This window comes from Chrysemys picta, chromosome 7 (assembly GCF_011386835.1).
Source record: "Chrysemys picta bellii isolate R12L10 chromosome 7, ASM1138683v2, whole genome shotgun sequence".
In the NCBI taxonomy this organism is placed as follows: domain Eukaryota; kingdom Metazoa; phylum Chordata; order Testudines; family Emydidae; genus Chrysemys; species Chrysemys picta.
Window position 1 is genome coordinate 117245758 of NC_088797.1, and position 15730 is coordinate 117261487.

General features: G+C 42.0%; 1 protein-coding gene across 4 annotated transcripts in view; it reads right to left on the minus strand.

The window, feature by feature from the left end:
- TDRD1 (tudor domain containing 1) overlaps positions 1-14194 on the minus strand; it is a 64609-nt gene extending 50415 nt beyond the window's left edge. For all 4 annotated transcript variants that reach the window (XM_042855282.2, XM_008166328.4, XM_042855283.2 and 1 more), the window contains exons 1-7: positions 14059-14194; positions 8789-9006; positions 5980-6331; positions 4537-4607; positions 3418-3441; positions 1609-1756; positions 863-968 (exon numbers count right to left, since the gene is read on the minus strand). In XM_042855282.2, the coding sequence (XP_042711216.1) occupies positions 863-968; positions 1609-1756; positions 3418-3441; positions 4537-4607; positions 5980-6298 (668 nt within the window). In that variant the 5' untranslated portion in view covers positions 6299-6331; positions 8789-9006; positions 14059-14194. The remainder of the gene's footprint in view (positions 1-862; positions 969-1608; positions 1757-3417; positions 3442-4536; positions 4608-5979; positions 6332-8788; positions 9007-14058) is intronic.
- Positions 14195-15730: the final 1536 nt, after the last annotated feature.

The following is a 15730-nucleotide window of genomic DNA, read 5'->3' on the forward strand; positions in this document are numbered from 1 at the left end:
AAACATCATTCTTGGATGAAATTCTGTCCCTACTGAAGTCAATGGCAAAATTCTCATTGACTTCAATAGAACAGGATTTCATTCCATGTAACCACAGTTATTGTACATGTGGAAGAGTAGCATAAAGCAAGCATGTAATAGCTTTGAATTTCTTTTAACACTATGTAGCAGCTGCAAATAGAGGTAGCACCACAGTGACAGGTAGGCTCTGGCTGCAAAAATCTTTATTACGGGGGAGAGGGATAGCTCAGTGGTTTGAGCATTGGCCTGCTAAACCCAGGGTTGTGAGTTCAATCCTTGAGGGGGCCACTTGGGGATCTGGGGCAAAATCAGTACTTGGTCCTGCTAGTGAAGGCAGGGGGCTGGACTCTATGACCTTTCAAGGTCCCTGCCAGTTCTAGGAGATATAATAAATGGAGATATCCTATTATATTATTATATAGTCAGGTAACAAGAGGCAGAAAAAGAAAATTCAGCTTGACTTTTCCCACCCCAAATTCATTTGCAGTGCTGTAACTTACAAGAGAGATGTTTTCCACTTGTAAACTCTGCAAATTTTATATTTAGCCATTCGGGGACAGTATAAATCTGTAAGAGGTCATTTTCAGTCACCTTTGAGGGTTTTTTTTGTTTGTTTGTTTGTTTTTTTAATTTCCGGCCCTCTCCTGCTTCATTTTCTTATGATGTTCAGATTTACAATGATGTGGAATATCTTTCAGTATAAGACCAAGCAACATAGATCATCTAAAGGTATTTGAATTATAGTAAAAGAAAACTTGGAATTAAATCACGAATAATTCTTACTTGCCTATTTTTAAGATTCTCTGAGTTACAAGATATTGCTTTAACACCCTAAACTTACTTTTGTTTAATTGGCTTGCATACAATACCATGTGCACACCAATCTTTCTTCTGGCAGTCTGGAGAGCAATAATATGTCTGTTTACACTGAGAACATCTCAGGTCTCCTAAAATTAACAACAACAAAAAGTCAGTACTGTGCCTAACCTAAAGAAGGGAAGAGGCACAATCTGAACAAAAAAAAGTTTTTTGCAGTGCTGTATCTGTGTTGGACCCAGAATATGAGAGGGACAAGATAGGTGAGGTAATATCTTTTATTGGACCAACTTGTGTTGGTGAAAGGGACAGGCTTTCGAGCCTTGAAAGCCTGTCACTTTCATCTACACAAGTTGGTCCAATAAAATATTTTCTCATCCACCTTCATTCTCTCAAAAAGAGCTGTCAAGTTATAGAATACACATTTATGATTAACTTAATATACCATTATCTTTTTGTTTTAGAAGGCCAGTCTGTACTTCATTAATTTTTCACTTAAGCATTTATTTTTTCATCTGTGTGGTGTCACTGTGGATTTTTCAAAGCATGGATTCATTGATTGATTTGCCTGATTAATAGTTTTTGTCTGATGCTTGCTATTTATGTTTTACAGAATTACTATGCCAATTTAAAATATCAATTTCTTTCAAAGTGAAAGTCTGGGCTTAATATCTACATGTTTATAAGAGCCTTTTGCACATATATATTTGAAAGCCTAGTCCAACTTGAATACTGTGTGTGCAGGCCTTAGGGATAGTAATAAAGGCTTACCATACAGACCACAATGATGGCAAGTAGTCATCCGAGGGGTCGGCCTTAATGAATTAAATAGTTTTGAATTGTAGCTTATAGATAAAATATTCTCAGGGGAATTCTGTATCTTTTTCTGCTTTGTGTGAAGCAAGTCAGAATTGGAGCTCTGTAAGAGAACACAAATCTCAAATAATATTTTTTAAACAGGAACTCAAAGCCCTAAAGCAGTAATATTCCAATACAGAATACCTACAATTCTAGAACTGCTTACCCTAGTATAGAAAAGTTAAAAGTTCTCAAAATTCCAAAGCACATACTACTTTCTTTACAAATAACTGCAGATAAAGCTACTAGTTTTATTTACAATTCTGTAATTAGACCATTTAATGAATAATGCATCAGCAAATTATTTTACATTTGATTCTTACACCTAATTATATTTTGGTTTGAATTGTTATCTAAGGAAACAATAAAGGTCATGCAAAAGCAAAGAAGTTCTGAAACTGCATCTTTGCCAGCTACTATCACTATTACGACAGAGTAAAGGAGTAGGTGATTTCAGCTATGTCTACACCACAGATCTTACAGCAGCACAGCTGTACTTACAGTGGTGCAGCTGCAGCAGTTCTCCCGTGTAGCCGCTCTATGCCGACAGGAGAGCTGTCTCCCATCAGCATAATTAAACCATCCCCAAGAAGCGGTGGTAGGTAGGTTGGCAGGAGAGCATCTCCTGCCGACATAATGCTGTCCTCACTAGTACTTCTGTCAGTGAAACTTATGTTGGCCAGGGATGTGTTTTTTTTCACAGCCCGACCGACAAAAGTTTTGCGAGAAAAGTGCTATTGTAGACACAGCCTTCATATGCTATTTAGTAACTCTTTTTTTTTTTTTTTTTAACCAAAAAGATACACAGCATTAGTTATGAAAAAATGTCAGTTTCAGGTCTCACATGTGCGGGCCTCAAACAGATTTTAGGGCTTGTCTATACTTACGCGCTGGTTCGGCGGCAGACAATCGAACTTCTGGGTTCGGTTTATCGCGTCTTGTCTGGACGCGATAAATCGAACCCAGAAGTGTTCCCCGTCGACTCCGGTAATCCTGCTCGGCATGAGGAGTACGCGGAGTCGACGGGGGAGCCTGCCTGCCGCGTCTGGACCGCGGTAAGTTCAAACTAAGGCACGTTGACTTCAGCTACGTTATTCACATAGCTGAAGTTGCGTACCTTAGTTCAAATTGGGGGGTTAGTGTAGACCAGGCCTTAGACATTTAAAATTAAAGACCTTACCTCACTGTAGCATGAAGGCTGGCCTACATACAGTTTTTTCACCAATGTAACTAAATCAGGTTAGCAGCAGTTTAACTTAAATCAGTGCAAACCCTAGTGTGAACACTCAGATCAGTGAAGAACCAAATTAAGCTAAATCGAATAAAGACATTTAAAAAATCTTATTGAGAAAATGCTATTAGCAAATTGGTATTTGTCAATAAGTTAGGGAAGGCTGTTTGTTCAGTGTGCCAGTGACTATGGAGAGAGAAGATTTTATATATAGGGAGAAGACAACAGCCAGAAAAAAAAGAAAAAGAAAACCCATTATGAGACCTACAAACAGAGGACAATTTTGAAAAATTATTAGAATAGAAACGAGAAATATAACATAACTAGCCCAGAAAGAAGGAATTTACAACAGACATGTACATTTAAAAGTAGGTATATCACAAACTTCTCTAACGTTTGTCAGGTTTTTTTTTTTCAAATTTTCTACACTTTATTTCATATGAATACAATATTCATCTGACTGAATGGCCAAATGTTAATTTTTTACTCACCTGGATTAAGTTTGTACCAGCAACCTAGAGAGAAAACAGGATAGAGGAACTGGGTCATTCAGTTTCCCTACATTTCATGCACCCCAAAAACTTAACATTTATGACCTCTGTGAGCATATGAACATCACTTTAGGACTCACATCAGTCTTACAGATTCAAAGATTACATTTGATCCAGGATCTTTCTAGACCACTATCCAGTGAAGAAGGCAATTTATTGGCTTAGTGGAGGACAGATGGCCTTTAACAAAACAAGGGTCTTTTAAATTTCCATCTTTGTCAAGTCAGTGATTTTCAGAGGAATATTGGAGAAGCTACATTATAAGACAGTGGTAGGCAACCTATGGCACGCGTGCCGAAGGCGGCACACGAGCTGATTTTCAGTGGCACTCACACTGCCTGGGTCCAGGGGGCTCTGCATTTTAATTTAATTTTAAATGAAGCTTTTTAAACATTTTAAAAACCTTATTTACTTTCCATACAACAATAGTTTAGTTACATATTATAGATTTATAGAAAGAGACCTTCTAAAGACGTTAAAATGTATTACTGGCACGCGAAACCTTAAATTAGAGTGAATAAATGAAGACTCGGCACACCACTTCTGAAACTTTGCCAACCCCTGTTATAAGATAAATATGGATGGGGAGGGAGATTAAGTGCATCTCTCAAATTATGTCTTTAATTTTGACCAGCGCACTGTATCTCTGATACTGTTAGCAAATCACCGATCCAATGCCAATTATTAAATTTGAGCCATCGGTACCTTCTCATTAAAACACTTAATATTTTTTCTGATATTTACTTGGCAGTTTATAGACTACCTGTAAATAACAGTGAAAATTTTGCTGAGCTACTGGGCGTTTATGTTTAAAAATAAGTTAAATGTGCAGTTTAAGTTTATATTTTATAAAGTACACAAATAAGGTCACTTGTAAGCAATATTGCATCTGCAAACAACAAAACAAATGGTTAATTGTAAACTGAAATGTGATGCCAACAGGAAAAAAAGGAAGCAAAAATAAACACAAATGTAAATATTCTAGAAAGGCATAAAGTATATGGTGATCATTTGTTAGCATTATACAAGCTACCAATTTTGCACAAAACCCCAACTTACAGCATTTTCTTCCTTAGTTGAAGGTGTTAACAGCAAACTACTTCTACCACTTATGCTTTCCACTGAGTTTCCTAAAAACAAAGAATTGTTTACAAAATGGTCTGATTTCATAAAACCAAAGACAGGAGTAGTATTAACAGATTGTTTACAAAAAGCATGAGAAATTTTCAAAGAATATTTTGTCTAAGAAAACTGAAGATCTTCCATTTCTACAAATTAAGAGCAAGGAATATGAAAACACAAGTGCGACAGCTTTTTGTTTTACAATTGACTAACGTTAATTTGACACAAATCATTCTTACCAAAGGCATCACTGAAACTACAGTATCCTCATGTCATAAAAACCAGAACAGTCTATCACTTGATATAAGACGTTGGATGAGTAATTAACAAAATCATGCATCCTTATCAATACAAATTTTACACCACTTAAGTCCATGGGTGTGACTTTAAAAAAGTATGACCCCAAACACAAGATTTAAAGAGAGACCAAATAAACATTCTGAATTGCCATTAGTAGACACAATATTACGGGAATAGAAATATTAGCTAAAATAATTGTTTCTAGTTTTACTGCACAGTTAACCTAGGTGATTGGCACCCAGATCTGAACATCCAGGTTAGCCTAGTCTGGATGTGAATGTCCCCATAGCAAAGCCATACCTGCATTATTGTTTCACACTATTTCTGCACTTATCCATGTGCCTAGGAGGGGCATATCCCATGGTTCTGTGTGTTGAGACACTCAAGAATTATTTCCTAGGGCTTTCAATTATGGGAGAAGCTGTTTGTCCTTGCGAGGCGGGGGGGGGGGGGGGGGGGGGGAGGGGAGGGGGAGGAGAGGGGACTGAAAGAAGAGCACTGGAAGACTATCAGCACTCAAATGATTTTGCCTGCATCCTCACTGCTCTGCCAGGTCTAGAAGCCCCCAGCAGCTCTGCAGGGCCAATTTTGCAGGGGAAAAATAAAATTCTGCACAGAACATTCCATGCAAATTCTGAATTGCACAGTGGTGCAGAATTGTCCCAGGAGTACTGTATGCTTGTTGCTGTTTGAAAGACTTACACAAGCAAGGGGAAACTCCAGGTTTCAAGACATAAGCGGTCCCTGAAATTATTAACTTTTTTTTAAGTGACTGGATTACAATTTGATAGTCTCCCTTTAATGAATTTTATTCCTTAGTCAGATACATTTACAATTGTTGTGCATAATTTTTACATATACACATGCGTATGGCAAATTAATGTTATCCCGTTACCATGTACTCAAACTGTATTCAGATTGATGACCTTCATCAAACTGGAATTTCAGATTAGTGAGGAAGTTTATTAAATTAGTCTTTCCCCTCCCACCTGCACACCACATGTATGGGCATGTTGTATAGTGCTACAAAAAGGTAAGCCTTCACATAGCTTACCCTATTTAAAAGAGGTTTTCTCTCACCTGTTAGCGTTCCCTTGCTCATCTTTGATCCAAACTCTTCCTTGTTAAAGTCATTTGCCACTCCACTCTTGCAATGAGAGCTAGCATCTCCTAAACCATTCTCACGACTAGTAAAGAACTGTTTAGTTTGCTCACAAAATAAGAAGTTTTTGTTGGATAATCCAGAAGTTCTACCTCCAAGCTCAGAGCTTTTCACTCGGCAGTTGGGGAAGGCGCGAGGGCTTCTTAAGGATTCATTTGGGGCTTTCGTCTCCTTGCTCTTTATATGAAATCGTTGGTTTATCTTGTAAACATGCACACCCAAATCATTCCCTGACATCCTACAAAGTTACTATTTTGTAATTACAAAAACCTAGAGGAAAAAAAAAAGTAGTTGAAACATGTGTTAAACTGGATATAGCATTCAACTCTGACTTTTAAAATACTTAAATATAGATTAATTTTAAGGAAAGTTTTAACGATGCTTATTAAACTAATGAAGAAAATAAAGTATAAATGATTATCCTAAAAGAAAGGTGCATTAAGTTTCTTCCTTAAAATTTCAACCATTTTTGTCATTCCTGACCGAGAATTTGTTAGTAAAGAACTCTCAAAGGGGTAGTGATGGTGGACGGAAATAGATCTGTCTCTCATTGAGCTGTCCATATTTGTAGTAAACCGGTGTCTATGTTAAGCTAATACTAACAGCATAATTCTGAGAAAAACTGGAGATGTAGCACTTAATTGTTATAGTCCCCTGTTCTTCAAGGACTAGAGATAAGCAACTGAAGGCAAGGGTTCTGAAGTATTACAAGTTGAAATATTAGGAAGAAAATCAAATTTCGATTTGGCAAGGATTATCTTGGGAGTATACTGTACCAGGCTCTGCTTTTCAATGAGTTTTTTGGCATTTGGGACTGGTCTCCATTAGAAAGTTAGGCTGACATAAGTCACGATAGATAAATTTGAGTGCAGACACACACACTATCTCCAGACGACATAAGCACCCTGTTACGGTGATGCAGTAACACCACCTCCCTGAATGGCATTGAGCGATGGCCAACATACTGAGATTGACACAGAACAAGTGTAGACACTGCATGACTTATGTCGACCCTTACAGGCCTCCAGCAGCTGTCCCACAATGCCCGACAGTGACTGCTCTGGTCACAACTGTGAACTCCACTGCCCAGGGGTCATGGAGACCAGAACCCGCCCCCTCAAATGTTAATTTTTGAAATGCCTTTTCCCAACAGCCCAGCTAGCAGCTCTCTCTTGTTGTGTGCAACTGCCCAACTGGTCATGCCACTTACACATTCTAGACACTCCTGTCTGGAGGTACTATGGCCTGAGGAAAAGCGGCTGTGCAAGCATAACTACAGAGCAGTTGTAAAAATGTGGTCATCTATGAAAAACTGAATAGGGGAGGCAGGCAAAGGGAAACAACAGGGATCAGCAACAGTACCACATGGAAATGAAGGAACTGTGGCAGGCATCCCACAAGGTCAGGAAGGCCAATAGTTAATCTGGTGCCTAGCCGCAAATTTGCTTTTACAACTAGCTACTTGCCATACTTAGCGGAGACCCCACCAGCACCCTGCACAGCACTGCTAATACCTCGGAGGAGCCCAAAGGAGACACCTGCCGTTAACAGCAAGCAGGAGGAGGAGGATGGGGGATCTGCAATGTGGCATTGGAGGCATCCAGCTATGTCCCAACCAGGACGTGTTTGAGACTACACTACAGTCTAGCCCAGGGGTCGGCAACCTTTCAGAAGTGGTGTGCCGAGTCTTCATTTGCTCATTCTAATTTAAGGTTTCGCGTGCCAGTAATAAATTTTAATGTTTTGGAGGTCTAAGTCTATAATATATAACTAAACTATTGTTACAGGTTTCAGCAGCCGTGTTAGTCTGTATCCACAAAAAGAACAGGAGTACTTGTGGCACCTTAGAGACTAACAAATTTATTTGAGCATAAATTTGTTAGTCTCTAAGGTACCACAAGTACTCCTGTTCTTTAAACTATTGTTGCATGTAAAGTAAATAAGATTTTTAAAATGTTTAAGAAGCTTAATTTAAAATTAAATTAAAATGCAGAGCCCCCCGGACCAGTGGCCAGGACCCAGGCAGTGTGAGTGCCACTGAAAATCAGCTCGCGTGCCGCCTTTGGCATGCGTGCCATTTGTTGCCTACCCCTAGTTTAGCCAATCCCGCCAGCTGAGCCTGATGCACAGGAAGGAACCTTGAGTAAATATGTGAATACCTTTTCCATTACAATGCTTAAATGTACAGATGGTGCCAGACACCAACTTCGCAGGACAAAGGTATCTACTTTTCATTGTTTTACTTGTACTAGAAGAGGTAGCAGTCCAACATTGGCAGGGGGGGGGAAGAGAAGAGATGTGTAAATGTTTATGTACACAGGGATGTCCCCTGAATCCTCCTGAGAGATCTCAATGAAACTTCCATGGATTACTCTGCAATCCTCTCCTGAAGATTTCTGGAGATGGCAGTCTTATTTCTTCCTCTGCAATAGGACACTTTCCTGTGCCAGTCACAATGACTTTGGTAGGCACCATTGCTTTAAACAGGCTAACAGCATGCAGGCCCAGGAGGCTTTGGAATGCCAGCAGCAGCTGTGCTCTCTGTGCCTGTGTTACCCTCAGGAGCGAAATATCAGCTAAAAATCACCACCTGTGGAAAATAGTGGCACTACTCAGTGCCATTGCCCTGCATTCATACATGGAAACAAGGACCAAAGTTTTATTGTTTCAGGCAATCAAACAATTCCCTCTCCCTCCCCCCCTATTTCCCTCATAGGGCATACTCACTGTGCCTGGGACCAGAGGGTGGTGCTGTGCCAAAGTGCTCCAAAGCTGAAGTGTCAATAAGAATGTCTTGTTTAAAACTTTTATGGGAATGAGTTCTGAAGATTAACTTTCACCTTCTGTTTTAACTAAATACAGTGACGAGTCTTTGTGTTTTATCTGTGGCTATTGCCGTTGCAGCCTTGAGGGATGTCCCCTCCTCACCTGTGGAACACCTGGCCCTAATGAGGAAAAGAAAGGAGACAACATGGAAGGATAAGCTCAACAAGATCCTGCAGGTCAGTGCTGCATCGGACTGTGAACAGAAGGCCTGGAGGGCGAATACTGCTGACAATATGGAGAAAGAAAGAAAAGAACGGATAGCAGAAAGGCCCCGGAGTCACAGCAGGAAAAGTAGAGGGAAATGCACCCAGACATAATGGGACTTCTCCAGGAGCAAGCACTAATACTGCGGACACTTGCTGACCTACAAGTTCAACAAGCATGGGCTCGCCTCCCTCGGTAGTCAATGGAGAACTCCATTTTAGCACCTCCCTAGACCCCCAATGTTCCATGTGACATCAGAGGCTGCGTTCCTACCCCCACCACTCCATGCCAGGGGACAGTCCAAACAGCCACAGCTTCACGTACACTGGCCACGGTTGCTGGATGTGTAGCAAAAATAGACAAATGGAGATGAATGTTCTTTTCCCTTATTAAAACAATAGAGCAGAACTTATTTCAGAAGTTTTCATTGCATTTGTTTAATCAGTTTTTGTTTCAAGTGGTTGATATACAAAACAATTTTTTTTTTTAAATATCTGCCCACCACTACTCAAAGCGCCCACTACTTGTGATTGTACAGGGGAAAAGGCTCTCATAGGATCAGTGACAAACAGTGTAATAATTATAAATGTACAGCAAGCACTGTATAATTAACAGATGCACTGACTGTATTATTCATATAAATGCACACCAAGCATCACATAATTCCTAACAGGCCCCAAAACTTCATGTCCAGGTAAAGCACAATTCACCACACTACATTATGGTGGCTGACAGTTAAAGCGCTCTTTGAAGGTCTCCCTCAACCTCATAGGTCTATGTTGTGCTCTTCTAATAGCACTCGTGCCTGGCTGTTCAAACTCATCAGAAAGCTGCTCCACTTCTGCCCTCCACCCAAGCAGCAACTTCTACCCCTTTGCCTCACAGATATTAAGCAGGACACAACAGGCAGCTATAATCATTGGGATATTCTTTTCGCTGAGATCCAATCTTGTGAGTAAACACCAGAATCACTTCAATCTACCGAATGCACATTCAACTGTCATTCTGCTTCTGCTGAGATGGTAGTTGACTCTTTCCATGGTGCTGTCAAGATGGCCGGCGTATGGCTTCATGAACCAGTGAAGCAAGGGGTAAGCTGGGTCTCCCAGGATCAGTACTGGCATTTCAACATGGCCAATGATAATCTGTTGGTAGGGAAAGAATGTTCCTACTTGTAGTTTTCTGAACAGTTCTATGTTCTAAAGATGTTTGTGTCACGCACCTTCCTTGACCAGCCAACATTGATGTCCGTTGGTGGTGATCCACTAACACTTGCATAACCAGACAAAAGTAGCTCTTTCTATTGATGTACTCTGTGGCAAGGTGGGCTGGAGCCAAAATAGGAATATGCGTGCCTTCTATCACCCCAATGAAGTTTGGGAACCTCATTGCAGAAAATCCATTCATTAGATCATGCACATTACCGAGAGCCACACTCCTGTGCCACACAAGTCTATTAACAGCCCCCACTGTGGATTTTCAAACTCCAAAATGATTGCCCACTGACTGGTGGGAATCTGGCATTACAAGCCTTCACAGTCCAATCGCCAACTGCTTCTCAGCTGCTTCCAGCTCTTTTTCCGGTGTCCATGAGTTGGAGGCGAGATCAGCACAGAGACAGAGGATGAGCCACTGCTTGTCATCCCAAACCTGCATTATGATCCAATCCCACTGGTCAGTGCTCATTTCTTCTGCCCAGGAGTGGTGTTCAACCATCTGCAGCTGCTCCGTGAATGCCACCAACCACCTTGAATTAGTTTTTGCTATGTCCCACAGCAAATTGTCCTCATTGAAATGATCATGTCTCCCCATTGCCATGGTTCTTCCCGTGGCTCTGCAAATACTGGAGGATCCTGTCATGTGTGTTGCAAACACAATAGCGCATAACTGTGAGGGCTCCATGCTTCTATCAGAGATGGCAGACAGCAAATAGTGCCACATGGATTTACAGAATTTTTTTTAAAGATACAAAATGTATGGGATGTGGATAGTATTATGGGATAAAGAAAACTGCATAATGGGAACTTGACCCCTTGCTCCCAGTCACCCCTGCATGACTCATTTCTACCCCACCATGCATTGTCAAAATTTTCCAAAAGACAGTGTGCTGGATGGAGGCAAGTGGCACAGTGCGATACCTAACCATAGTACACTGCGCATCAACACAAGCACTCCTGGTGAGTACACACAGTGCTGATGCAAGGAGCCAGGTATGAACACACACACACGTGATGTACTAACTGTGGCGGCTTTTCGCCAACAGAACTTATATTGACCAAACTTTGTAAAATACACCTGGCCTGGGGTTCCAGAAGTTAAAGTACAATGCAGTACTGCATTATTGTATATGTTAAAGAATTTGCTAGTTGGAAATAAATTTGCAAGAAAGCCATGTACTGTTTCTCAGGCTATATACAATCAACTACCAAGACATGCTACATACAGTGCATACTGTAATTAGGTCTTCAAATAAGTAGTTTCTGAGCAGCAGCTACTGAAAACTCCTTGTCTCTGTAAGAAGCAAACTGCCTGCACTATTTTACTCACCCTTCTTGTACAGAAGTAAAACTAAACCTATTACCCAAAGTGAGCAGCAAACTGAGCTCAATGGAATCCTAACAAACCAACATAATTTTATCCCTCAAGTATACAGTGTAATGAGACTCAGAACTTGTCAAAAGCCTCGACGGAAGCTCCAGAACATTGATAAATACATGCAAGATTATTCATTCTTGTCCCTCTTAATACAGCCTTCAACTTAAGTTTCAAAAAGTGCTGCAATTATGCAATGTTGAGTTGAAGTAGTCTGAGAAATAGCCAATTAACTCATGAAAAATGTAAGAATAAAAATTCTCTCCTTATCACCTCACAAACCCAGCCCCTTAGCGTGGCAGTTGAATTTTGTTATCAAAAAGGATCACAGACAGTGACAAAGTTTCCATAGATGCAGAAAAACTACAAATTTCAAGGACCTTATTTTGTAAATAAATTACTGTATTTACAGAGAAGTTATAGTTATTGCTAGAGCTAGCACTTTGTAAAGTACCTGTTAGAAATCCTTGGAGAAAAAGTTTTCCATATTTGGACTCAGATCAAAAGTGAACTGTTCTGGAAAGTTCTGAAGAGCAATGAATGGCCATAGTTATGTTAATGTGTTTTTCACTTTGAAAGTTACTCAGACACTTGTTTGATTTTAAATCAAACACGTATTTTTAAGACTTCTACCTTGCCAAGAATTTAATGAGGATAAAGTACTGCATCTTAGATTAAGAAACTTGGCATATAAAAAAAATTATTAGATAATTACAGACCCCTGCTTCTATACACTACATAATGTATCACTAAACTCACATATCAAGGTGAGATGTTATAAATAACAAGTTGTGTGGTTGACTGAAGCAAACATATTATACACAATTCAAATATTTGATCTAGTTATATTACTGACAATTCCTGAAAAGCTGTTTCTCTTACTTAGCCCAATGGTTTCTACAGCTTCATGCATCTCCAACAAGAATGATATAAGCAAAATAATCCTCCTGCTAAGCATTAACATCCAGCACCCTAAATAAAACTGCCTGGCTTAACATGCACTGAATAGATTACAACACCTCAATTTAACCTAAGTAGAGCACACTCAAGGAAATCATTCAGTTGATTTTAACCATAAAACTTTGTACTTCTAGAGCAGGTGTAATCAATAGGTGGACCACAGGCCAAATCCAGACCACCAGATGCTTTTGGATGGACTGCAAAATCTTATTTTATCTAGAGTCTAAACCTTGACTAAGAAATTTAGATCTTGACAAAAAGATAATTGATTACCCCTGTTCTAGAGCATCTTTCATCAGACGCTCAGGAAGCCCTGAAACGCTAAAGAATGAAGTCTCACAACACCAAGAGATAAAAGTAAATCACTATTTTATAGATTGGAAAGGAATAACAGGAAAACAAACTTGACCAAGTTTACACAGGAAGTCAGTGGCAAAACCAGAAACAACCTTTCCATCAGTAGGAAATAGACAATGCTAGTCTAAAATCTAAACAGTGTTCTTTAGATTTGGCAACAGCACTGAGGGGAAGAGGCTGGTTTCTGGGGCAAAGCATACAAATGGGAGACAGCTCTGTGTTCTATTACCACCTTTGCAATTAGCTCGCTGTAACTCTTTAGGCAAATCACCTAAACTGGGATTTTTCAGAAGGGCCTAAGAGTTTATCTCTGGGGAAAACTGACCAAGACAGCTATCATTACGGTGACCAGACAGCAAGTGTGAAAAATCAGGATGGGGGTGAGGGGCAATAGAAGCCTTTATAAGAAAAAGACCGCAAAATCAGGACTCTCCCTATAAAATTGGGACATCTGGTCATCCTAGCTATCACAGAATAAAGCATTCTGCCATAGTGCCCCATATGGAGGCTCTTATTCTGGAATAAGAGTGCCTTTTCCCAATTTACCTTAATCCACTTCTGGATTAAGGGACTTGACAAGAGGCCCTTTTATTCTGGAATCCACATAGGCAGTTACTCTGTAATAGCCAAAGAGCTTTAAATCCACCCCCCTCCTGGCACCAGAATAACTGCCAAGTAAGCCCTAAGAGACGCACAGGCCTCCTCATGATTTTCAATGGGAGAAGCATCCCTAACGCCTTTAGGCCCCTGGGAAATCCCAGCCTCGCCCATGGGCCTCAGTTTCCGGACTGTCCAATGGGAATAACCATGTCCCTGGTTCACGGTCTGTTGGTGCCACTCAGGAGCGCTAAGCTTTTAAGGAGGTGCGGTGCCTACTTCCTCCCCCAGAGCCCCACTTCCCAGCAGCCTGTGGGGAAACTGAGTCATGGAGCACCGACCCCAAGGCCCCAGCCGCATCCCCCAGCCTTGGGCAGGGCTCCCTCGGCCCTACAGTGGGCCCGAAGCCCTGGTCACCATGCCGCCCTCCAAAGGGGCCCAGCGCCCGGCCCTCTGCTCACAGCGTCTCTCCTCGCCCCGGGCCGGCGGACAGGGCAGGGCCCACGCAGCGCCGCGACCGTTAGCGAGGCCGGAGGCAGGGTCACTTCCTTCCCGCGTGCGCCCAGCCCCACCACGTGCCGCTGCGCTACCGGGCCCCGCCCACGCACGCGCCAGCCTCGCCCCCAGGCCGGCCCAGGCCCAGCCCCGACCCTGCCCGCTGGAGCTGCCGCGGAGCTGCGGGATCCGGGCTCGGGCCCCCAGCGCGCGGCGGCGGGCTCTAGCCTCGGGCTCACCCCAGGGCCTTCGCCCAGGCTTCGGCCGCGTGCTGCGTCTCCCGGCCGCGGGGCTTCGGGCTGCAGCCCAGCTCCGCTGCTAGTCCAGGGAGTCACACTGGTATAAAAGTGGTGCAAGGGGAGAAGGCAACAGGAGATGCCCTGTGATGGAGAGATGAGATCTTCATAAGCGACAGCCTATGGAAGAACCTCTGATCTCGATTACTTCTAGCTCATGGGTTGGTTTTTTTTTTAATATTTGCCTCACCATCACCTTGGCCCCATGGTAGCCCTTACTCTGTATTTGTTGCCTTGTCAATAAATTGCTGTTCTTTGATGGCATCAAATGTAAGGTGATCTAATAAGCATGGAGGCTGTCTGCATGTAAAAGTGGCCCTGGTTTAACTGAAGGGGTGGATTTAAACTGATGTAGTTAAACTAGTGTAAACCCCAGTGTGGCTGCTCTGATTTCAGTTAAAGGCTATGTGTTCACTGCAGAAATGGTGTGTTTTGATACCAGGATCACTGCTGTGATATAAAATTGAGTGGAGGGAAGGTACGGGTAGTTCTGACCTTAATGTAGCTAGTAGGGCTAAACCCCAGTTGGTGGATATAGGGATGACCTCGACTAACTAAGCTGAGGTATAAACTACAGTGGTTTGTTTCCACTAGGATTTTACATTGAGATAGCAATCTCGAATTCACCACATCTATGTAAAGCCACAACTTTTTTGCAGTGAAAACATCTTCTGAGAGTGGCTTTTTCCATTTAGTTTAAATTGGCCTGGGAACAAGTTGAAATTCAACCAAAATAGGCTGCTCAAACTGAAATCAGCTTGTCCCTGGCTCTGCCCACAGTGGCTTGGGTCCCTGGGCGGCACTTACTACCGCCCAGCTCTGGCTTCTGGCCTGGCCAGGGCCTCGGGAGAGGAGGAGCAGGGGGCCTGGCCCCACGGCAAGCGGGGGGCCCAAATGTTCTTTGTGTCCAGGGTCCTAATGAATCTTAATTCACCTCTAGGCATGCACAGACTGAGTCTAGTGGCTTTCCTACTTGGAGTGGCATGGTGCAGTGGGTTTGGTGACTAGGTTCACACAAGGCCTGGCTCTGTTATCAGAGCTAACTGATTATTTTACAGCTTGATTTATAATGGGTTCAGATGCAGTTAATAACACTGCAGATGGCACCCTCCAATCATTGTCCCGGCTGCAATTCAAAAGTACTGGCTTTTGCACTTTTGGTGCCCTTTGTAATGCAACCATTTCTGCACTTTGCACCCTGAACGATACCTGAGACAGCACTTGCATATGTAGTCTGCATCCTATCCTACGCTGAATACTGCACACTACACTAGACTGTGCTGTATAAACTCACTGCATTTTGCTGAATCAGTCTTTCTCTCGCACTACCACATGCGCTCTG